The sequence below is a fragment of the Rousettus aegyptiacus genome, unplaced genomic scaffold (assembly GCF_014176215.1).
Source record: "Rousettus aegyptiacus isolate mRouAeg1 unplaced genomic scaffold, mRouAeg1.p scaffold_m13_p_5, whole genome shotgun sequence".
Taxonomy (NCBI): domain Eukaryota; kingdom Metazoa; phylum Chordata; class Mammalia; order Chiroptera; family Pteropodidae; genus Rousettus; species Rousettus aegyptiacus.
This window is the reverse complement of record NW_023416308.1, coordinates 30,498,849-30,521,357: the sequence shown is the minus strand read 5'-3', so window position 1 is coordinate 30,521,357 and position 22,509 is coordinate 30,498,849. Positions and strand designations below refer to the sequence as shown.

Here is a 22,509-nt window from a genome sequence, read left to right as displayed (position 1 = left end):
GTCATCCTCATTGTGGGACACCTTTATGACTACGGGAGATTTATAGTCCTGAATTAGAATGATAAACCTCCTTGGAATCTCTAGGTGGTAAAGGGAGGCAGCTACTTCTCACTTACGGAAATTAGAGGTACCAGAAGGAGGTTTTCCCTCTTTCATATGAGGGCTGTGGGGTCTACATGTTCCCAGAAGCATGGCAATGGTGTCCATGGCAAAAAGAGGCTCTTAGTTACTATGAAAGCAAGTGAGCCTAAAAGCCTCTTCAAGAAACTTCATACCCCTCTACACGCCCAGTTCTGGAGACCCCCACTTGGAGGAAGGTGGGAGAGGGATCACCACGGTGGAGAGCAGAGGAAGGAGTGCAGTGTTGCAGCTCCGGGAATGTTTGCCTCTTGCCAACTCAACTTCCTTCTGCCTAGGAACCCTGTCCTCTCCTCTGCAGAGCTCCTCACAAGACCCTCTCCCCACAGCTGGCACCCAAGGGGGTTGGGAGTGACTACTTTGGGGACCCCAAGAGCAATTTGAACCTGAGGGCAAGGTCTACATCTCAGTCTCATGATAGCCAAGAATAGGCTGCAGAATACAAGAAGCATGGGAAGCAATATCCCTGCCCTTGCCCTCAAAGGACCAAAGGTAGCCTGGTCCTATGGAAGACCCAGTGGTTGAGGGAAATTGCCGGGCCACCCCCCAACCCTGTGCTCCTGGAGAGGACTCACTATTAGTAAGATCCCAAGAAGACAGTGAGGGGCCAGCCATCCTGGGGAAGGTCTGTGTTGTTGTTGTTGTTGTTGTTGTTGTTGTTGTTGTTGTTGTTGTTTTGTTGTTTTTGGTGGTTGTTGGGTGGTTTGGGGGAAGGGGGGCTATGCCTGAGGCTGCTGGGAAAACAGGGCAGAGAGGGGTTTTCCTGGGTACCAGAGTGGCCCCAGACAAGTTTCCAAGGGTGCACAGATGCAAAGCAGATCTTAGGCATTCTGGGTCCTTCAAAGTGCATGCAGGGTCCCAGGGGGCTTCTATGGAAGCTCTGGGTGTGTTGGCAGCAGGATGACGAGGTGTCTGAGTGAGGAAAACTGCAAGGGAGGCTGTGGGAGAGGACTTGACATGGGGGGTGGGGTGAAAAGCTGCAGCTAGGCAATGCCCGAGCGTGGCCTGGTGGGGCTGTTGGAGCAGCATGATGTGGGGAACCCAGAAGCTGTGGGGATAGAGGAGCAGAGGCTGCTGCCCCCACAGAGGGGGTGAGGGGATATGGTCTGGATTCCCCTGTAAAGGAAGCGATGGCCCTGCCGAAGCCCCATCCGCCTGTCCACCCCCCGCCCTGCCCCAGCCGCAGAGCTCCCTTACCTATTGAGCTGAGGAGAGGCTTGTCTCGACAACACTGCCCAGATAGCTGAGATCAATCAGAAACAAAGCAGTTATCAACACAGGCCGTGGGGGAACCACCCACGCACACCCAGAGGGGAGGGGGGAGGAGCACAGGGACCAGAGAACCAACAGGCGAGGAGGCTAGAGAATGGGGTGAGGGGAAGGAGAGGAGAGAGACAGAGAACCAGACGGCACGATGGGACGAAGCAGATGAGAGCTGCAAAGCACAGACAACAGGGCTGCGCGCACAGCGTCTCCTGCACAGACACAGGCACCTCCAGCCACTACGCGCCACGCCTGGCGTCCTAGCTAGAGCTCTCCAGCACCTCCCCAGGCCCACTTCCTTCACCCCCAGCAGGAGCAGGGTGGGAGTGGGAGGTGAGGCTTGTACTTCCAGGTACCAGAGAGGGTGGGAGTGAATGGGGCAGGGGAAAGACACTGGGCTCCCTCCTCCTCAAAGTCTCCCATCCTGCCTACCACCAGGCCAGCCTCCTCTGGAACTCTCTGCTCCCCTGCACAGTCGGCCACATCAAGAAGAGAGACCAAAGGACGGAACCAGAGAGAGAGAGATGGGGAGGGAGGGCAGGAGGGACTGAGGGTCGCTATAGAGACATTGCAGGCTCTTCTGAGCAAGTCGCACCAACCCAGAGAAGATGAAGAAGAAAGAAAGACAGAAAAAGACGGACTTGAGGAAGGAAGGGGAGGAGAAAGGAGGAGAGCAGGGGAAGAAAGACAAGAGAAAAAGAGGCACAGACAGGTGTCCAGGCTGACTCTGGTACCTGGAATACCAGCTGCTACAGTTTAGAGTGTGCTCTCTCGGGCAGGCTGATCGCAGGAGCTTGTCTGTCTGTCTGTCTGTCTGCGGCTTCCTATGAGGCACACAGGTTGGGGTGGGGTATGTGGCTCCAGGCACATGGTTCACAGCCTGAGATTTGGCTCCCAGCCTCCAGGATGCGGCCCCTGGAGAGACTGTGGGAGGCGCCCGGTGCCCACTAGGCTGTTAAGGGCAGGGGTTTGGGGATAAGAGTCCCTGGCCTCATGGTCCAGAGAAGTCAGGTTTCAAGGTCCTGCTAAGCAAGGCGGGGCTGGGGAAGAAAAGGAGGCTGGATGCAAGGTCTCTGGGCAAACCCTAGGACCACCCCCAAAGCCAATATATCATGGGGACATGGAGAGCTCCCCACTCCATGAAAATCTGGGGTGGCAACTTACTCAGACACCCCACACCCCTCCCCTTGTCCATGTGTGCCCACACTCCCCATCACCCTTGGAGCCTCCTAAGAGCTCTGGGCTGGGTGGAAAGAAATTCCTCATGCTCCTGGAAGGGTACCTGGGCAGGTGAGCCCCACCCCTACCCAATGACCGCACCCTGCTGATGCCAAGACCAGAACCCCTCTCCTGAAGGGACACTGCAGCATGTCCAGACAAGCCCTGTCATTTGGGTTGATGGAGGGTGGAGGGCGAGGCAAGGTATCAGGGCAGCAAGATGACCAGGTGATGGTGGGCAGGAGAAACCAGCTCACACTCACCCTGAAGTAGGTAGCTGTGGGGGAGGGGGGTCTGGTCTGAGCAGCTCCTCCCCCATCCTTCGAGGGGAAGGCGTCTGTCCAAACACATCCAAGTTGTCCCCAGGCCCCGCAGGGCCCGCAGGGCCCGGCGGAGGGGAGGGGTAGCCCGTGGCCAGAGTGGTGAAGCCCACTGCGGGCCGGTAGCTGGGACTCCCGCTGCGGCTGCTCTGGGACGGGGAGCCCGTGGACGGTGTGGACTTGCGAGAGAAGCTGACTGCGGCCGGTGGCTGGAGGGTGATCTCTGACATCTCAGCCTGCTGCAGGAGGCTGGGGCGAGGCCGGGCCCTGGCGGCAAGCTCAGGGGAGCCGGTGCGGGAGCTGAGGGGGCTTTGGGTCAGAGGCGAGAGCCGGGACGGCTGTAGCACCACTTGATGTAAACTGGGCTCGGCGCGCCTGGCCTGCCGAGGGCTGGGCCGGGGCCGGGGCTGTGGCTCATACCACCTGGTGTCCAGGCCAAACGTGCTGGGTCCGCCGTGCCCCCCCGGCTCGGCAGGCTCGGGGTAAGGCAACACGGGTATGCCCATACCTTGGCTGGTATGTCTTAGCTGCCCTTGGCTCACCAGAGGTTGCATAGGTCTGTCCTGCCACTTGGCAGCAGTGGGCACTGGGACAGGGCCTCTGCCCGGTGGCTTGCCTACCCAACCCTTTGGCGCCTCCAGAGACAGAATGCCCGGGTAGGCCGCAGGCATCTGGAGGGAGCTGGGGGGCAGTCCTCGGGGGAGACAGGCCTTGGGCTGCAGACTCTCGGCTACATCACAGGGGTGCAGCTGGTGGGGGAACATCATGGCTGGGGTTTCCAGTCCCCCAAAAGGGAATTCTGGCCGGCCCCAGGGCTCAGGCGAGCGGCCCCCTGTGGGTGTCTGAGTCAAGGGCAGCGTGCTGTTGGAAGCGTTCTCTCCGTTTTCTTCAGGGATGGTGGGGTGGCCAAAAGGCCCCTCGGTGTGCAGGGGTGGGGAGGACATGACAGAGCTCAGGGGGCTGCCCACTTCTGGCATGTAGAAGGGTGGCGGCTCCACCTCCCCAGGGCTGCTGCTGCTGAGGTACCCATAATACTGGCCATGGTGGAAGGGCCGGGGGGCAGGGGGCCTCGCTTGGCCTGTAGCCTGAAGCCGACCTTCCAGGCCACCGGGGCCCTCCAGCCCCCGGGGCTGGAACCGAGGGCTGTATGCTGGTGGTGGCAGGTAGGACTCCTGGCTGGATGACAGAGGGGTCAGCTGGGACTTCAGGGCAGTCACGGATGTGGGCACGAGAGGGTCCTCATTCTCCTCGTCGGACTGGCGGAACTCAGGGTACATGTCCGTCTCCTCCGCAAAGGGAAAGCCCTCGATGCGCCTGCCCTTGACCGAGGGCTCCACCTCGGAGGGACCCATCACAAAGCGGCCGTCCGGGCCTCTGCTGATAAGCTCGATGGGCGTTGTGGCCTCAGCCTCAGCCTCGGCCTTGGCCACACTGTACTTCTTACTGCTGATGGCTCTCTTGGTCTTCTTGTACAATGACAGCTCCTTCTCCCGGGTGGGACTCAGCATCCTCTTGGCTGCTGGCTGGCCCTGGTCATCAGAGGACTCTGATGGAGCCCGGAGTGTCCGGATGCTCTCTGGGCTCACCTTGCCAGAGGACAAGCTGTGGGAACAGGAAAGAGAGCAAGAGGGATGAGGCAGGAGACACACTGGTGCATTCTCTTTGTTCTCTTAAGAAACACTGACCACAAACACCTGAGAAGATAAGAGGAAAAAAAAGGACTGCAGGTGGGCTGCACATTTTGGCATGAAACTCTCTGGCCAACTCTCGATTATCCAGATGTGTTTACTGAATAAACACCCACATTTCTACTTTTGTTCTGCCCTGATCCTATCGTTTGCCATGCTCTGTCTAGTCATACCCACAACTTCATTCCCAGGCGGCTCACAAAAAGCAAACTCATTTTAATTAAACTTATGCAAAACATATTAAGAAAGCAAATCTGTCAGGATGACCAAAAAAATCACAGAAATGCATTTCAAAACTAAAGAGAAATGGATTATCCATGAATTTGGATCCCTCTGCAAAGGACGACGTGACCAACTTAAAATTACTGCTCAGAACAGCTAACAGTAAACAGCTTAGAAACGCTGTCATGGGGGCTGACCAAGGCAAACAAACCATCTACCTGTCTCCACACACTACCCTCCACCCACACACCACAAACAGCCATGTCACAGTTCTGCTAGGCACTTACGGAGACTCCAGACTCTTCCTGCAGTGAGTGATGGAGAGTGGTGGATCTGGAAGGAAAGAAGGAGGGAGAGAGCCTGCTGAGGCCTGAGACAACGAAACACACCCCAGCTGAAACAGGGTCCAAAAGAGAGCCACAGAGGGAAGCAGCTCCTTCCAATGTCTGGCATCTTTGAATCAAGTTGAGTCCTGAGCTCACTAGCAGGCCCTGCCTTCACCCTAGTTCTGGTCAATCAGAATCTCCCCATCATCCCTGCTTCCTTTCTCCCTCTTTCAAATCAGGTCCCACTGGCAGCTACACCCACAAGATCTCGGCTTCTCTCTTTTCAAGGGGGATCTAAATGCTAAAAATGGGTCATCTCTCTTAATGGGGAGCTTTTGGAACTGGGCCAGGTAGAGCAAGGGGTGGGGGATACACCCACCTTTTTTGCGCTTGAGCTTACGCTTGCGCTGCTTGTTGACAAAGCAGGCGGCCAGGGTGCTGAACAGGATGGCAGCTGCCAAGAAGCAGATGGTAGCTACAATTCCAGCCAACACAGGCCGAGCTAACCCGTCATCAGTCAGGTCCGGCTGTGGGAAGATGTCTGCCAGGAGGGGCGGAGAGCATGTATGAGTCCTGATCTCCCCGCAAGACCCCCACCTACTCTGACACCCATCCCCCAGGTAGCATCCATCCCTGCCTCGGTAGCACAACAGTTTAAGGCTCAGTCTCAATCCATGCAATGAAGAGGTTTATGTGGCAGGGGAGGAAGAAGGGATAGTTTATAGAGGGCAAGTAGTCCCCACATAGCTAGTAAAGAAGAGCATCTATAGCTTATCTTTATGGGAATAATAATTTCCATAATAATCTAGATTCGTCTAGTGGTTTTTAAAAAGTTCTTTCATCCATATTATAGATATTCTCACATTAACCCCATGAGGTAGATAGAGCACACATTATTGCTCTCATTCTCTAAATGAGAAATCTGGGATGTGCTAAGTTTGAGCGACTTGCTTATATAAATACTATGTGTCAGTGCCACAGCTACACACAGTTACTCTGACTTCCAGTTTGGTGTTCTCTGCCTTCCAACCTGCCATCTTTACAAAATGAGCCTAGATGTGAAGGCTGCTTGAGGGTAAAAGATAACACCTGGAGAGGGCTTCTTACTACACAATTCAGATCCATTTCCAACTCCTTACACTACAGGTGAGCAACTTCTACAGGGAAGATTAGCATGTCTCAGTCATCTCAGGTACAGAATGCTGGAGCCAGCACGGACATGGTTAATGGGTCCAGCTTCCTCATTCTGCAGTAAAGAACTGGGGCTCACTTTGTACCCAAATTCATAAAGATGATTAGTGACAGAGCCAGGACTGGACCCCAGTCCACTGTATTATACTACATAGGATAGTCTTATTAGTTAAGTGCCATCCTTTATAGTCATCGAAGGAGAAATCTACATATTCTGATATATTTGGCCAGAATCCATTGCTATGTTGATAATAACAATGGGCAAAAATAATCCCAATCACACTGTTTGGCTGACTAGAAAAATGAATGCTACAGCTTTTGGAAATGTGGGCTTAATTTTTGGGAATGTTTAGGTTGCTGCATCCTCATTTACCCATGAAGAGTCTTCCAACTATGTATGTTTCCTTTTGGGATCCAGACACCAAGCCACTGAATACAGAACAGTTCACTGGGATGAGCTTGCAAAGCCCTCAAGTCTTCTGTCCTGGCCTTGCTGCAAACTCTGTTCCCCACTCCGCCACCTCTCCGAGTCTGTTCCCTGGAGGGAAGCCAAGTATGCTCATTCCTGCTGCCTAAAGGAGGTGTGTGTGTGTGTGTGTGTGTGTGTGTGTGTGTGTGTGTGTGTGTACATACACATACACACATATATACACACATACATACATAAATATAACGTGTAATATATGAGACAGAAGTCATACTCCACCGCCTGCCCCCAAATGCTCTCAGGCCACTTCCATCCTTCCCTGCCCTCTGCCCAATTTGCCTGCCCCAGCACTTGGCCAAACTCCTTGCCAACTGGTCCCAGGGATGTTTGTGTGAGCAGTGCCCATGGAAATGGTTCCACTGTTTTATCACTAAGCAAGCACCTCTTCCCATACCAAGTAACCACTCCACAGGGGGAGGGAGGGCCATTGCTATGTTTCAGGAACTGTGTAGAAATGACACCAGGGCCAAGGAAAAAGAGAGAAATTGATAAAATGCTAGGGAGTTGGCTTTACTGAGCCTGGAAAAAAATCTATGGTGAGGAAACAGTGGAGGGAAACAACACCAGGCAGCAATTTTCTAAATAAAACCATAATTATACAGCAGCCTTACAATAGGCATTGAATTGATACTTGTTGACCTGTGTTCTCTTTGCTCCGACTCCCCACCCCACCCCACTACAGATGATCTCACTGAAGGAAACAGATTTTAAAGCAAAATAACTTAAGTTCTTTCTGACTACTATACTAAAAAGATTAGCTGACTTTCTGTGGCTGTCTAATAGAAACTGGCATTAACACAGCTCTTGAGTTGGAGAAATCCTCTCCACCATGGAAGCGGAAGCGTAGATCTGATGGCTTTAGGAAATGCTACAATTCACAGTTTCAATGGAGTGCTCCTTTGTTTCTGATTCAGCCTCTCTTCCCATGTTGGCAATTTCACAAAGAGACTCCCCTGTGGCTCTGGGGCTTACGTCCCCCCAGCTGTTAAGAGAACCCCCACCCCCGGAGTACCTGTGCTGGAGACGCCGGCGATGTTGCTGGGCTCGCTGACCAGATCCTGCATGACGGCCAAGACCCGGAACTCGTACCAGGTGTCCTACAGCCCCAGGGACAACACCTTGTCAGCCAAGGGAGCTGAGGCAGCCACTGGCCCACCACTGGCCCAGCACCACTGACCCTTCAGTGATATCTCATGAAACTAGGCACCGGAAGGAATGGATACTGGGAATGTTTAACAAGCAGCTCTCGGGTGAAAAAAAAAGTCCTGATTTGTAGCATTTGCCAATTGCCATAGTGCAAACACTGACCATGGCTGAATTCTGTGAGGTCACTAATAGCAGAGTTGGGAAGAGATGCATACAGGGGCTTTCAGGAGCCACCACAAACCAATTCCAGCAACAATTGAGTATTCAAGGAAGGAAAACAGTAAGACAGATGAGATGATGAGGTTGTCTGTATCCATGAAATAAGCTATTTCCTCTCTCCAACTAGAGAGACATCAAAGTTTAAAGGGGGTCAGCTGGAAAAAAAATAATGCATTCTCTAGGGCTCTGAATTGCTAATGGGTGAAGCTAGAAGACAGTCCTTCTTGGAAATCCTATGCCCATCCCAGCTAGCCTCCTAATAAGAAGTTGAAGTCAGTGTCTGATTACATGTGCTAGACACCGGAAGGAATGGATACTGGCCCTGCCCTACCCTTCCCTAGCTCATGTCAGCGCTTAGAGAAACCCCTCAAGGCAGTATAGCTCCCTACTGCCACAGAGATGGTCCTGAATCTGTGGGACCTCAGTCATCATGATCTGAGGATTCCAAACCTTGGTAGCAAATCTGGGAGAATACAGGAACAGTGATGTGTGGTACAGTACGTGGTCAGACCTCATTCACCCAAGTTGGGTCACATTCAAAGCTTCCAGTGACTCTAGAAAGAGTCCGGTCACTTCCAGCATATGGGAAGAAGATGCAAGGGAAAACTAGGTCCTCACTTGGGACAGATCCTTGGCAAAGAATTCTCCATCGGTGCCTGGAATGGCATCATCTAACATTTCCCAGCGTTCTCCGACACGAAACTCCATGACGTAGCGGTCGATGGGAAAGCTGTGATTGGCAGGTGGGAGCCAAGACAGGAGTACACCCTGCTGGGTCCGATTGGCTGTGAGGCACCGTGGTGGAGTAACCAGCACCAGGGGTTCTGGAGTAGTGATGGGGAATGCTGCAGCGGCAGGAGAGACAGAGGGAGACAACACAGGAGTGCTGAAGTCACTGCATCCTCATCTTCCCTGTGCTATCTGCGGGCTCGGCATGTGTCCCTGGGGCCACCAGAGCCCCAAGATGACAGTCACATGCCCACATGCCAGTGTATGCCTCATTTCAGGGGCAAGAGTGTCAGAGAAAAGAGCCCTTGTGACCCAAAGGAAAGAGGCAGGGCAAGTGGGCCCAGAGCTTCATGCTTCTGTTTTCAGAGTACCTCTAAAATTCCTCTATGCGGGAATCAAGTTCCTCAAAAGGAAAAGAGGAACTACAGGGAAGAAGGAAGAATTAAATGTAATTATCTTTTTAATAATATAGTATCTTTTAAAAATATATATATAAAACATATATTTTATTCTCTTCCAAGGAAGTAGGAATATCTTTCCGCCCCCGGTTCACTCTTCCAATTCCCTTCTTGGCCCAGGTGGAAAATCAAGGCCCAACAAGGGGCACTCTCAAGCAAGGTAAGCACTCTGTCACTGCTGCCCACCTTGGTGGCAGTTAAGCAGGCTGGAGTGGTGCCACCTGTTCCCAGAAGCCCTTTCAGGCCCCAGAGAAGATAGCAAACAAAACTACAGCCAGGAAGAAAAAAGTGGGCCACTGGGTCCAGGAAGGAAGAGTTGGCCACACTCCCACCACCGAATAAGGCTGGGACCAGAGGAGAGGACCAGCAGGAGAACAGGAGGAGGAAGGAGTCCCAGTCTCCCTTGTGAAGCCACGGGAAGATGCAAACATGTAGCCTGACCAGGAAGGCCAAATTCAAAGCCTCTCCCTTAAGGGTGCAACAGGAATCTGGCCAAATGTGCTCTGATGTAGAATGAGGAACTTTGGTCCAGACAAACCCCACAGAATGGTGTGACAAATCCTTATTAGGAGATCAAATGGCAGGACTGTCTAAAGCACTTAGCAAGGTGCCTGGCATAGAGTAAGCTCTAAAGGTTAGCTACCAGGACCATCACTGCCATCATCACTTTTATCTATCCCAGGTCCTCAAGACATCCCGAGACATCCCCTCAAGACATCCCAAGCCCTCACCTAAAGTGTTCACAGTGACCACCTCACTGAAGGCGCTCGTTCCCAGCTTATTCTGGGCCAGGACACTGAACTGGTATGCTGTCTCAGGTTCCAGGGCATCCACTAGCAACCAGCTGGGTCCTGGTGGCACTGGCAAAGACAGCCAGTCATGGGGTCCAAACTGTGCCCGCTTCATCCTGGCCAAGAGAAATAGAAAGGATCGGGGACAAGGGAGTGGGGTGGGTTACACTGGAAACACAAGAGTGCATGCAGGTCCTCAAGGAGGTGGCAGTTGGTACACCTGGCCTTCCCAGGTTCAAGGACAGGAAGAGGTAATGACCAAGGTGGGACGCCCTACTCAACTTTGGCTGTGCCAATCCTCATAATGCCAGGTCACCAGCCACTGCTGGTACCTCCTCTTCTAAAAGGGACACTTTGGTGTAAGTCATGCTCAAAATACTGGTCAAACTGCCAATTGCGTTTTGGGAAAATCTCACCCTGGTCACAACCCTGAGAAGCAGCTGTGCTGTGGGAGAGTAAGAACACTGAAAAAAAAGGCAGGTACCATAGTATGAAAAAGAAGAGCAACTTGACAACAGCATGACTAAAGAAAGAACCCTGGTGACCAAGGCCACCCACCCTCCCAGGGACAGCCAAAAGTAGAACCTAGAATAACCCAAAGGGCTCACTCAGTCCAACCAGGTTTGAGTCACCTGAGGAGGCCTAGGGTACATGACAAAGAAGACCAGGAGTTTCTCCACAGTGGGGACCAGGATCCCTAAGGCATTAAGGTTTAGAAATCACAATAAAGGAGAAGGTCACACTGTTTGTGGAGAACACTGACACTTCTACACAGCTCACAGCCCAGCTAACTCCATCCGCAATGAAACCGGCCATCTGCAGTGCCCAGCATCACCACTGGGAGGAGTCATCGTCCTGTGGATTGAGACTAGGCAGCCCTGTTGCCCACCAAATTCCCCTCTAAGTCAAAGGCTCACTACTATGTATACCCAGGAGCTGGAGCTGAGGCAGCGGAAAGCACAGCAAAAAGAAGCGAGTGCCAAATGTCTCAGTAGTAACATGGAGAGTTAGAAGCAGTCAGAAAGGACTGGAGGAAAGAAGACCTCCCAATCTTTGCACCCACCTTTCCCCTCCCAGGCGCCAAAGCAGGTGAGCGAAGTGTGACAGAGCAATGCAAGTGAGCAGCAGCGTGGAGCAGAGCCGCAAGCAGCCAGGGAAACCCCGATCTGTGCCCAGACCTTCCACCTGGCATCCCTAAGGTGGCCTGACCATGCCAAACGCCCTGTCCTGGCCATGCAGCCTCCTGGCAGTGCCATGGTCTTGCAGTGCTCATCCAGCAGGGTTGTTAGGAGGCCCTGTCCCTGCCTGCCCCTATCTGCCTCCGGAAGACCAGAGATAAGGGGTGGGAGGGTGTTCTGGTTGCAACTCAGAGTTCTCCAAGCTCATCGTCTAGGTCCAGTTTGCCTCTTCAGAGCTGAAAATACCTAGGATATTCAAAGTCTGGAAAATATCTACCAAATCACAGGAAAGAGAGAAGGCCCCCTCTCAACTTCCCTTGCTGTTTAGAACTGCAACAAGAGTTCTCCCTGAATCACCAGGGGTTTCTCTCCAGGGTGTGAGGTTTCTTCCTCCAAGGGCCCTGGCTGAGGCTGGCGGGGAATACACACCCAGATGAGACAGGTCTTAGGAGGAGGAAGTGCGGGGGCTCACTGTCCCTGATCTGGGATGAACCTATGATGCAGGTGTGGCTGATTCTTCGCTCAGGATAGGAACGTGGGGAGCAGGAAATCCTAAGGTGAGGGGAAGGGGGCCTACTGTGGCTTCTCTCTCCTCCTTTTCTATGCTTCTTTTCCTCAGCTCAATTCATGCAACTTTTAGATCTCTGTCTATCCTATGGTTTGGCAAAGATGTCAAATCACTGCATCTGGCTAGATTTATAATAGATGTATAAACACAACAGAGACACATGGCCCCACAGAGAAAGTACAATGCTGAAGACCAGGCAAGGAAGTGTTCATCCCTTCACACTGGTTTCTGGAAACACTGGGGAAGGGACACAATACAAATTGGACTCTGTGCTTCCAGGTAGGCTGTTTCACAGTGCCCTTGAAGACTGGGAGTCTCTTCCAGACTCCAGAGGACAGAGGAAACTAAAAGAAGAATGAATCAAAGACACAAAAAGGGGGCAGTGAGATAAGCTGGAGAGAGAGCAGCAGAGGGTGGTGGACAACTCAGGCAACAGCCCAAATAGTCTTCCCAAACCTTCTGGGCCAGGAACACAGGAGTGCCCAGAGTCCCTTAGACATACCCATCCCCCCAAAGACTTGAGTCACTGTGTCAACACACCTCATCATCTAGAGGTCTGGTAAAGAACCAAATCGTTCCTGTAACCTCCACCCACCCCAGGGACTGACTTAAGTGGAGGGGGATGGGGAGGGAGAAGCAGAGAGCAAAGCATGCGGGGCTGACTCACAGAGGTCCGTACCAAACTGAGAATGTCTGCTCGAATCCTCCGTCATAGCCTGGCTCCCAGGACACGTTGGCAGTTGTCATGGAGACCTGGACCCGGACACTGCCCGGGGCATGGGGGCTGGTGCCTAGAGACCAAGTGGAGACCTCTAAGACCGAAGAGAACTAAGCCAATTGAGCTGGGCACCCATAACCTGCTGCATCATAGCAAAAGGCAGTGCCCCAGGTGGAGTGACTAAGGATAGGGGAAACACTGAGGAGCTGGCACCCCAGTCTACCAGGTAGGAGGGCTGGAGAAGGAAACCCAGCCCACCATGCACTTTAGTCTATCCAGCAGGAGAGGGTACGAGCACTAGGAATGTGAGCCAAGGGGAAACTGGAGCCCTCCATCACCCTAGGACAAAGTCCTGTGCTCACTTGCCAAGCACAGAAACACTCCCTTAAGGTCATAGGCAAAGCCAAAAAACACCTCTCCTGTAAAATTCTCCAGCCTTAAAAGACAGCCTTAACCACCCAAACAGTGACATGAGGGGCAGCACAGCATAGCAGTTAAGACTTCCACTTGGGTCTAAGGCCTGAGCCCACCACTATCAGCGCTGTACCAGCCTCGCTTTCAATGAATGTGCTGGGGCAATAGCAGCTCCCGCCTCATAAGTTGTAGATGACAAGGCATCACTTGGTACAGGGCCTAAAACTGTTGGTAAATGCTCCAAAACTGTTGGTTGTTGTTACAACTAGAGTTGTCTGTCCCCAGAGGAGCAGGCAAAATGGAAATACTCTCAGCCAGATAAGTGAGAGAATGCTCAGCACCCCAGGAAATGTAAACACTAGTCACCCCCTCAGTGCTGGGCTCAGCCTGTGGATCTCAGCATCCAGGGCCTTCCAGCTTCCCCACTAGACCTAAGACTCAGAGCTCTGAGCAGTTGCTACTGGCCATACAGGTGCCTAATTTCTGTGTCAGGGGGTTGCTAGATACATTCTGCCTGTCCCTCAAGAGCAAAAGACCTCCCCAGGACAGGCCCCATGTCACCTCCCTACATGGAGTCCACAGAGGGCTGGGGCAGCCCATGGTAGGCTCCTGGTTCAGGGTAGACTAACTTGGGAAAGACGCCCAGTCTCCAGCACCCAGACCACCACCCGCCTGCCCACTGCCCCATACCGATGACAGTCAGGTGGGTACTGGCAGTGATGCTGGTGACCACATTGGTGGCGATGCACTCCCACTCCCCGTGGTCCTCCTTACTCAGGGCTCGAAACTGGAGACTCCCGCTGGGCAGGGCGTTGTGCTTGCTTCTGCTGGGTTTCCCTACCTTGGCCAAACAAGGGGGCAAGGAGGGGGGCAGGAGTGGGCAGCAAGGGAGGAGCCAGGTTGGGCAGGGGAGAAGAGAAGCCACCAACACCTCAGGGGTCCAAGAAGAGGATGGAGAGGGCAGTGCCTGAGCATTTGGCCTGCGCCTCTCAATGCCCTTCATCTAGAGCATCCATCTAGAGGTCACCCTGGCTTCTCAGCACCTGGCCTGTCAGAACAGAGCCGCTATCAGGTCCTTCCCCGCAACCAGAGTCCTTCCCCCCTAACCACACTCCCTGGAAGCACCAGGACCCAGAGGTACCTTTCTCCACGTGATGACAGGGAAGGGGTCCCCTGCAGCAGCGCAGGGTATGAGTAGCTCCCGGCCGGCCTCCTGCCTGTACTCCCAGCCTGGTAGCACCGTAAAATACGGGGGGTCCTAGGGAAAGCACAGCGAGTCTGTGAAGGAGGGCACTTCAGGTGCCTGCCCACAGAGGCCATTCGTGGCCCTGGGCCTTACCTTCAGGACAAGTCGCGCAGGAGCAGACTGACCCATGGTCCCCAAAGTGTTGTAAGGCACACAGGTGTAAGTGCCAAGAGCCTCCTCTGTGGCCTCCTCAATTCGAATGGAGCCATCCTCCATCAAGGTCCAGCCTAAATTCTGCCAGAGCATAGAGCAGAGCGGGGAACTATGGTCAGGTGGTGGACCCTCAGTCCCAGCCCCGCCAGGCCAGGCCTGGGCTGGGTCGGCTCCACCACCCAACCTGTGGGCAGGCCTAGGCATAGCACCAGCTACCATGAGGAAAGGGTCGTCTAAGTGCTCTGCCAGACCACAGACCCCTGGGAAGCAACTCTTTGCTTTCCCGGAGTTTTTGGTGGGGAGTGGAGGGGTCTTGGCAGGGAACGAGACCCCAAAGACAGTATCTTAGTGTTGGGAGAGTATGTCTTATTGGGACCCGCATGTGACTCTCTAGCACCTTCTCAACCTGCAGGGGGCGGCCGTCCTTGTTCCACTTGACCACAGTGGCCGGCGGCTCTGCGTCCACAGGGCAGCGGATAAAGCCGTGAATTCCCACGGGCACGTAGATTATGGGGGGCATGTTGAGGACACGGGCTGGGTCTGCAGAGGGGTAGCATAGGGTGGGAGAGAAGAAAGACACACGGGAAGTCAAGAAGGGAGGAATCCAGGCAGGGGGGATAGGCCACCACCCTGGCACCCCAAAGCACAGCCTTTCACACCCTCTGCCCATTCGGCAAATACTATGTGTTCTCAGAGCTCGACACAGGTTAGAGCTGGGCCCACTAGGGTAAAAAGATGGGCAAACCCCAGCCCTTGGGCTACAGAACAGAGGCCACATCGGGCTGCCCTAGGGCAGGCTATAGACTTCTTTTGCCTGTCCAGCCTACAGTACTCTTAAGCAATTCTGTTTTGGATGCTCATAGTGCTGGCCCGCCCCAGTCTGCACTCCTCGAATGCTTCTACTCACTACGAATATTACTGCTGGTCAGGGGCACTCATGTCCATTTTCCCAGCCCCTAAACACCGGAACTCAGAGTCAACATTTGAATGCACCCTCTCCCACCGGTTCCTCATCCCAAGTCATTATCACCAAGCAGCTCCTCTCTCTCCACATTCTAAGCCAAAAGATGAATGGCAGTCCTATGCATACGATGGGCAGAGGTATAACCACAGGTGGTCCTTCTCGCTCCTCTCCATTCTGCTAGTTGCCCAGTCTCCCAAGCTCCAGTTTCCCATGTGTGTCATCCTTGTCCACAGAACAGATGACAGGTTCTCAGGACAGTAGCAATTGCGGCACATCCTGTCATATGGGTGAGTCATCACCTTTCAATTCTTCCCAATTTCCCTGAGGGCTACCAACGAGAAAGATCCAGAACTTCCAGGAGGCAGTGAGGATGAATGAGCTGGTATCTTTTGAGCATTTGGAGCTCTTCAGAGAACAGCATTACATAAATACCAGGCCGAGTTATATATTTAGACATAGCTTCCCACTTTTGTATGGTAGAGAGGTTTTTTTTTTTCCTCCAAGGTTTTCAAAGGGTTTATGAATGGGAAATACTCTGAACACTGCTTTTTAGCAGAAATAAAGATCCTTGTCTCACCCACCCGAAAATCTTACCCCCCGGATTCTCTTTGAAGGCAGGAAGGAAGTAAAAAAGGACAAGTGGGAGTGGGTGATGGTACTGGGGAGAGACGGGGAAACCACACACCCTGCTTGGAAGAAAAATGCTCCACAGCTCCAAGGATGGGCCTCATCCTGGTTAGAGTCATCACTCTTCTGAAGGCCACCCCTTGTTGGTCTTTCCCTCCTCCACTGCTACCTTCTTGCCCAGGTGATGTAAGCAAGCCAGGATGCTACTCCAAGTGAGGTCTTCCCTTCCTTTAGCCCCTTCACATTCAGCACGGCTTCGGTCACGTGGTAGTGCACCAAGAAATAGCTTCTTGACTTGCACTTTCCTACTGCACTGCAGGTCTTGGTGGGACAGACCTGATGCTCTTGGTCACATGGCATTTCTTGGGCCTCACACCTCTTAAAATCTTTCAACTCATAATGTAGCATTCTGAAAGTCCTTGAAATTTACTGACAGAAGTGGAAAGATTATGCCTTTGCCCCCAAGCAGCAAAATCATTGCACAAGGAAGAAAACAATGAGAACCTAAGGTTAGGAGTTTGACAGGGCTGGAGGGTCCAGCCCGGCTCCACCACCAGCCCATTCAAGCCACAGAGGCCCGTTCAAGCAGTAAACTTTGCAAACACACATCTCTGCAAAGATGAGCCCCACCTCCTGGGGGCACCAATTGTTCATCTCCCTGTCCCCAGTTCAAATGCTCACTCCAGACTGTTGTACTCCTCACCCTGCCACTCCATGCCCTTGGGGGTGAGAAATTCTCCTACAGTAGACCTCAAGTGATAGAGAGCTTGTCACCTACAGCAAAATGTGGGGCCTTTGTTGCCTAAGTGACAGCATCATCAGCAAATCAAAAGGAAGAAATTAATCCTCATCACTCATCCTTCTCTCTCTCACACAAAGATCAGCTTGCCAGGGGTGGAGAAACAAAGACTACGCTGAAGTATAAGAGATGAGCAAACTGAATTATTGTGCTCACACAAAAGCCCTTCATTGTTCTGGCATGAGGAGCGACTCATTCATTTGGATCTCTGGCAGTCCCAGAGGAGCACAAGGAGGAAGCCAAGAGGAGGCCAGGTGTTGATGGAACTGAATCAAGTCACCTCAGAAGAGGGTTCTGTCCCCTCGCCCCACATATCCATCCAGGGTGGGAGAAGGCAGAGAGCTGACAGGAAATCTAACCCTACACAGGTTCGAGCTACACTCAGACACCTGAGGCAAAAGCACCAGAGAGCATGTCATTCAAGTACAGACAGAGGTGCTGGCTAGCATTCAATGCAAGCACAAAATGTCCAGAAGGTCTACCAGTCTTTGAATCCTACCTAAGCCTGGCTGATGGAATGAGTTAGTAGCACATGCAGTGATGCCTGGTCCACAGAAGACACACCACAAAGGCTAGTTTCACTTTGATCGACCAGCCCAGATATTGGCCTCTTCTTGGGCTGTCTCTTCTTTCTGCTCAGCCATTCCTCCATTCACATTCCATTGAAAGACTTCTGGTGTCTACTGCCCTCCAGCCTCCAGTCTGGCTAATTGTATAGAACATAAAGAATTGAGGACTTTTTGGACTTTACAAAATGGATTCCATGGGAGCCATGACAGTAATGTCAGCCTGCACATAATGGGGACGCCCTTGGGGTGTGACCAGAACACCCAGAACCACAGAAACATCAGCCATGACTACCCTAGATAAGCCCCCACCTGCAGGAGCCGATAAGCATAAGGATCCCACCTTGCTAGGTCCATATAAGCTAAGCATCTTAGATGATGCTCAAGCCTAACCCGAGAACATCATGGACATATGTGCTAGAGCCCGAGACTCTGACCTGCTCATCACAGCTCGGGAACTACACAGAGCTCTCTGTGCCACCAGTCAACAGAGCTCGCTTTGGAGACTCTAAGAACTTGTACCTCTTTGCTCTGTTGCATAAGATTCTATACTTCCCTTCTCTGTGTGTTGTTTGTTAACCAGCATGGGCACCTGATTGGTTTATCTGAGAAGGTTCCACTCAATAAACCTAGCATCAGGGAAAGATACAAACACATTCAACGGTGTTACTTTGGTAGCCTCTTTCTTTGCTTGCAACGATAATGTGGCCTGAACCTTCTGCAACCCCCATTATCCAGGGCTCTCCTTCACCCCTACTCACACTGCACAGTCAGGTAGGCAGAGGCCGAGGGGGAACGCCCCAGACTGTTGCTAGGGACGCAGGTGTACTTCCCCGCATCTTCAGGCTTCACCCGGAAGATGATCAGGGTCCCGTCAATCAGGATCCGAACTCTCAGCTTCAGGTCACTTTGAAGAGATGAGGAGACAAGGAGACACGAAGGGCAGGGAGGCAGGGACAGTGGGGAGGCGGCAGGTGAGAGAAGAGGAACTTCCGGGAAACACCAGAGCAAGGTAGCAATGAGTTCCCTCACCCCCACGCCTGAGGAAGGAGATCAAGTGTGTCCTCACATTCCCAGGGACCCTCTCAAGGCCCATCCATGCAGACGCTGGCCCTTACATGTGGCACATGTGGACCAACCACCCCCTCTCTAAGTTCTCAGAGTCCAAGGAGAGCCTGCAGCAGCCCCTGCTCAGAGGTCTTGTCTCTGGGGACCTGGCCCGGGCCCATGCTGAGGGCTTAGGGCAGGGTGCTCACTTTTGAAAGTAGACATTCTCATCCTGCCAATACCAGGTGTAAGTGAGGTTGCCAGGATACGCCTCCGCCCGGCAGGTAAGCAGAGCATCTTGGGATATGTTGACAGTGATGTTCTCAGGAGGGGACACTATGAAAGGAGGCCCTGGGGACACAGGAAACAAACATGACCTCACCTGATGGGGCAGGGGAGAAAAAGAGCACCAGGGCCTCCCAGGTAGCTCTGAGACACCTCAGGAAAGGTGTCCTGAGCCCTGGGAGGGAGGGTGGGGGTAGCACTGGCCCAAGAGTTAGCAGCACAACCCAGGCAGTTGCCATGGAGACACTTCTAGCAGCTGCCAGTGCTTAAGTTCTTACTCTCCCTATAGATCCTAGAAATGCAGACTGTACTGGACATGGCCACAGTGTGCCCCGCCCCCTTGAGCCAGTTGCAGACAACTTAGTACACATCTGTACTTCATCCCCACACACAACCCTTCTATAAATTCTGGCTCCCAAACCAGCCATCTAGCCACACACACACACACACACACACACATGGCCCTTCTTGCCCATCCTTCCCTCCAGCAGAGCCCTGAGTAAGAGGCATACTAGAGAGTGAAAGGCCACTGTTTCAGACCAGAGTGAGAAATAATCTCGCTTCTGGAGGAGTAAGAGACTTGTGCTGCTCACCAGGCAGAGGTTAAGAGGGCAGCTCAGGGGAGAGCAGAGTGAATAGAGGCTAAATTCCAGCGGTCCCTGGTGCTGACTTTCCAGACAGGCTGCAGCTGCCAACTGGCTCTCTCCTGAGAGAAGCCAGCTCTCCTCCAAGCTGCAGAGGGACCTCTGGCCCACACTGCCACTCGGAACTCCAAGTCAGGAGACAAGAAGAGCATTGCCTTGGCAGCACTGGTGGCCCGGACAGCTGCCACTAACTATCCCTCACCAGTTCTTCCAGCAGACAGCAGATGAGAGGCAGAGCAGATGGATAGGCTCAAAACAGAGAAGAGACCCTGCTGCCTGGGGCCCCAGACAGGACAGACGGGCATCTCCAGGTGCTAACCGTGCTGACTCCAGCTCTGTCAAATGCCCGAATGCCCTCAGTATTATTTAAATGTCTGAGGTTTGGATTGAATTCCTATCTTTATCTAGTGATGCCATCACTAATGGAGGGAGCTCTAAGAGAGGGTTCCTCCCCTGAGGAAGGTGGATGTATGGCAGGAGACAACCTGGTCAGACACAGAAACCAGAAACTCACCCAGCATGGGGCCTTAGGCCACCTGTCCAATAGCCACAGCAGGCCGCCTTGAGAGCTCTAGTCATGTGGTACCAATATTTGGGAGGAGCCCTCCCAGCTCCTTATGGGCTGCCCATGTCCACCCTCCCTCAGCTGTGCCGACTGTGCCCTGGGACAGGCTGGCCTGGAAGTCCCTGAAAAAAGCCCAGAGCACAAAGAGGCCAGAGAGATCACTCTTACCTTGGACAAGCAGGTGGGTGGTATGGACAGCCTCCCCCTGGATGCTGTATGCGCGACAGGTGTAGGCGCCTCTGTCCTCCCGATTGACAGATGTTACTGTCAGACTCCCATCACTCACCTGGGGCCAAGGAGAGATGGAGCTCAGCACTCACCTTGGGCCCCACCAATGCCATCCTGAGGCGGAGGTGGCCTCAGGGCTGATGCACCTGGGGGATACAGAGGCAGGTGCCTCATTTTTCATCTCCTTTCACCAACACACACATAAGCCAGTCTGCCTGCTATTTCCATTTCCCCTCTGTGCCTTTGCACAGGGTGTCACTGGTCACATAAAGTGGGAGACTGCCTTGGAGAGGGAAAACAAGCAAAGGAAGGGTGAGAGGAGTGCAGTGGCCCCAACAAAGAACCACACTTACCCTGTATTTCCCACTAGCGGCAAGGAGTGTCCCCTCCTTGAGCCAGGTGACAATGGGCTTGGGGTTCCCAAAAGCCGTGCAGGTCATGGTAATGCTCCCACCCTCCTTGGCCTCGATGTACTGAGGAGGTGTTTCTGTAAAGGTGGGAGGAGCTGCAAAGAAACCACGAAGGATTAGGGTAGGATTATCGAGCTGCTGCCCTGCATGCCTCACCAGCCCTCACCAGGTACCATGCCCATGTGATCATGCATAACCTTCGTAGGCTCCTGCGAGGAAGGAAGGTGGAGACAGGTAAAATACTCTGCCCAAGAATCTTACACAAAGAGGGGAGACCTGGAATTCAAAGTCAGTCTGGCTGGGTCTAAATTCTAAACTCTTCTCATAGTACTTGGCTAATTCCAATAAACATATTTGTTGAGCATCTGTAGGAAGTACTGAGCTCAGCACTAAGACAGGGCAATAGACAAGACCACTCTCCCCTGACCCTCACAGAGCCTATATTTGCCACCAGCTCCACAGACTGTTCCATCATCCCTCTGTCTTTCACCTCATGATCATCCAAGATACCCGTACTTCCTTAACCCAGCCTTGCCAGGCCCTCACATTTGGGACATTTGTGATCTGGCTCCATCCAGAATGCCTGCCTTTATCCACAGAAGCTGGGCTGCTCCCTTCTTAACTTCGCTGATTGTGCCAGGTTGTCCCCCACACCACCATCTACCCTGGAGTTTTGACTAAAATTCCATCCTGTTTGGATAATCAGCTTTCAAGAGATTCAGTCTTATTTCTCAGAGCTTCTTATAGAAGCTCCTTGGCCTCTCCTCCAAAGAATTCTAACAGTGATCTGGTCAGTCTTGACCCCTTGGACTATCAGCTCTGTGTTCTTCTGAAGTGACAAGGGAGGGCCCCACTCTGAACACATGTCTTGAGGGTCCACAACACTAGGCTGGGGCAGGCCATTTTGAGCTTATCTCAAGGTACCCAAAACTCAGGACCAAGTTCAAGCGCCAACCTGCCACTTGCTATGTAACCCTGGGCAAGTTACTCAGACTCTCTAGGTTTTACCTAAATCCCCCATCCTCCAGAATTGACATGAGGAATAAATGAGATAAGGTGTGTAAGAAGGACCTTGTAAAATGTAAACATGTAAAACAAGGGTTATTTTGCCAGTGTTATCATCATCATCTCCCCATGAGCCTCTGAAGCATTAATGAGAAACTTTTAGAAGGGTCTGTCCTTTCCAGATAGCCCTGCTCCCAAGAACTAGTCAGAGTGCTTTAGGATTTGATACCCACCCTCCGCCCCTCCGCCAGCCTCATCTATCACATTTTCCTCTTTATTGTGCTCTAATCGCACTGCCTTCTTTGTCTTCCATGGATGTGCCAAGAACACCCAACCTCAGAGCCTTTGCATTTGCCCTCCTCTCTGCCTGGAAATCTAAATCCAGATCTCCCTCCTTCGGTTCGTGCAAACCTTTGCTAAGATGCTATCTCTGTCTTACCTGATCAGCCAATATGAGATGGCACTTCTAGCCTTCTTTATTCCCATAGATTGTTTTATTTTCTTTAAATCATTTATCACTAATTCTCCTTGAGAGCACAGATCTTTTCCACAAACCCCACTGTATGCCCAGCTTTAAGCATAGTTCCTAGCATGTAATAGAGCACTCAACGAACATTTGTTGAATGGTTAAATGAACAAATGAATGAATGAATGAAGGTGCATACATATACACACACCTATAGACCAACACAAATGCAAACAAATAAAATTCCTTACGACCACAAACATGGCAAGAGCACTTCAATAACCTCATGAGTCCATAGCTCAGTGTAGGCACACAGGGGCACTTGGAGAGTGAATATTGAATGAGTTAAGAAGCACACTTCATCACACACAAAAACACACGCAACAGACATCCTCGAGAGAATCGATTCTCATCCAATGTCTAATATACC

At 52.4% G+C, this 22,509-nt stretch overlaps 1 protein-coding gene across 10 annotated transcripts in view; it reads right to left on the bottom strand.

The window, feature by feature from the left end:
- The window catches only part of IGSF9B (immunoglobulin superfamily member 9B), a 48,505-nt gene that overhangs the window by 9,432 nt on the left and 16,564 nt on the right, over positions 1 to 22,509 (bottom strand). For 2 of the 10 annotated variants that reach the window (XR_001598338.2, XR_001598336.2), the window contains exons 4-19: positions 20,552 to 20,703; positions 20,139 to 20,256; positions 18,686 to 18,827; positions 18,191 to 18,336; positions 14,871 to 15,013; positions 14,414 to 14,554; positions 14,216 to 14,332; positions 13,765 to 13,915; positions 12,610 to 12,733; positions 10,137 to 10,312; positions 8,837 to 9,063; positions 7,866 to 7,950; positions 5,555 to 5,716; positions 5,137 to 5,182; positions 2,883 to 4,541; positions 1,336 to 2,225 (exon numbers count right to left, since the gene is read on the bottom strand). Coding sequence is in view for 7 of the 10 variants with exons in the window: in XM_016156520.2 (XP_016012006.2) it covers positions 1,336 to 1,381; positions 2,136 to 2,225; positions 2,883 to 4,541; positions 5,137 to 5,182; positions 5,555 to 5,716; positions 7,866 to 7,950; positions 8,837 to 9,063; positions 10,137 to 10,312; positions 12,610 to 12,733; positions 13,765 to 13,915; positions 14,216 to 14,332; positions 14,414 to 14,554; positions 14,871 to 15,013; positions 18,191 to 18,336; positions 18,686 to 18,827; positions 20,139 to 20,256; positions 20,552 to 20,703 (3,725 nt within the window). In the remaining 3 variants the exon portion in view is untranslated. Of the gene's footprint in view, positions 1 to 1,335; positions 4,542 to 5,136; positions 5,183 to 5,554; positions 5,717 to 7,865; positions 7,951 to 8,836; positions 9,064 to 10,136; positions 10,313 to 12,609; positions 12,734 to 13,764; positions 13,916 to 14,215; positions 14,333 to 14,413; positions 14,555 to 14,870; positions 15,014 to 18,190; positions 18,337 to 18,685; positions 18,828 to 20,138; positions 20,257 to 20,551; positions 20,704 to 22,509 lie in introns of those variants that run through there. The other 8 variants (XM_016156521.2, XM_016156517.2, XM_016156520.2 and 5 more) reach the window with 7 other exon arrangements.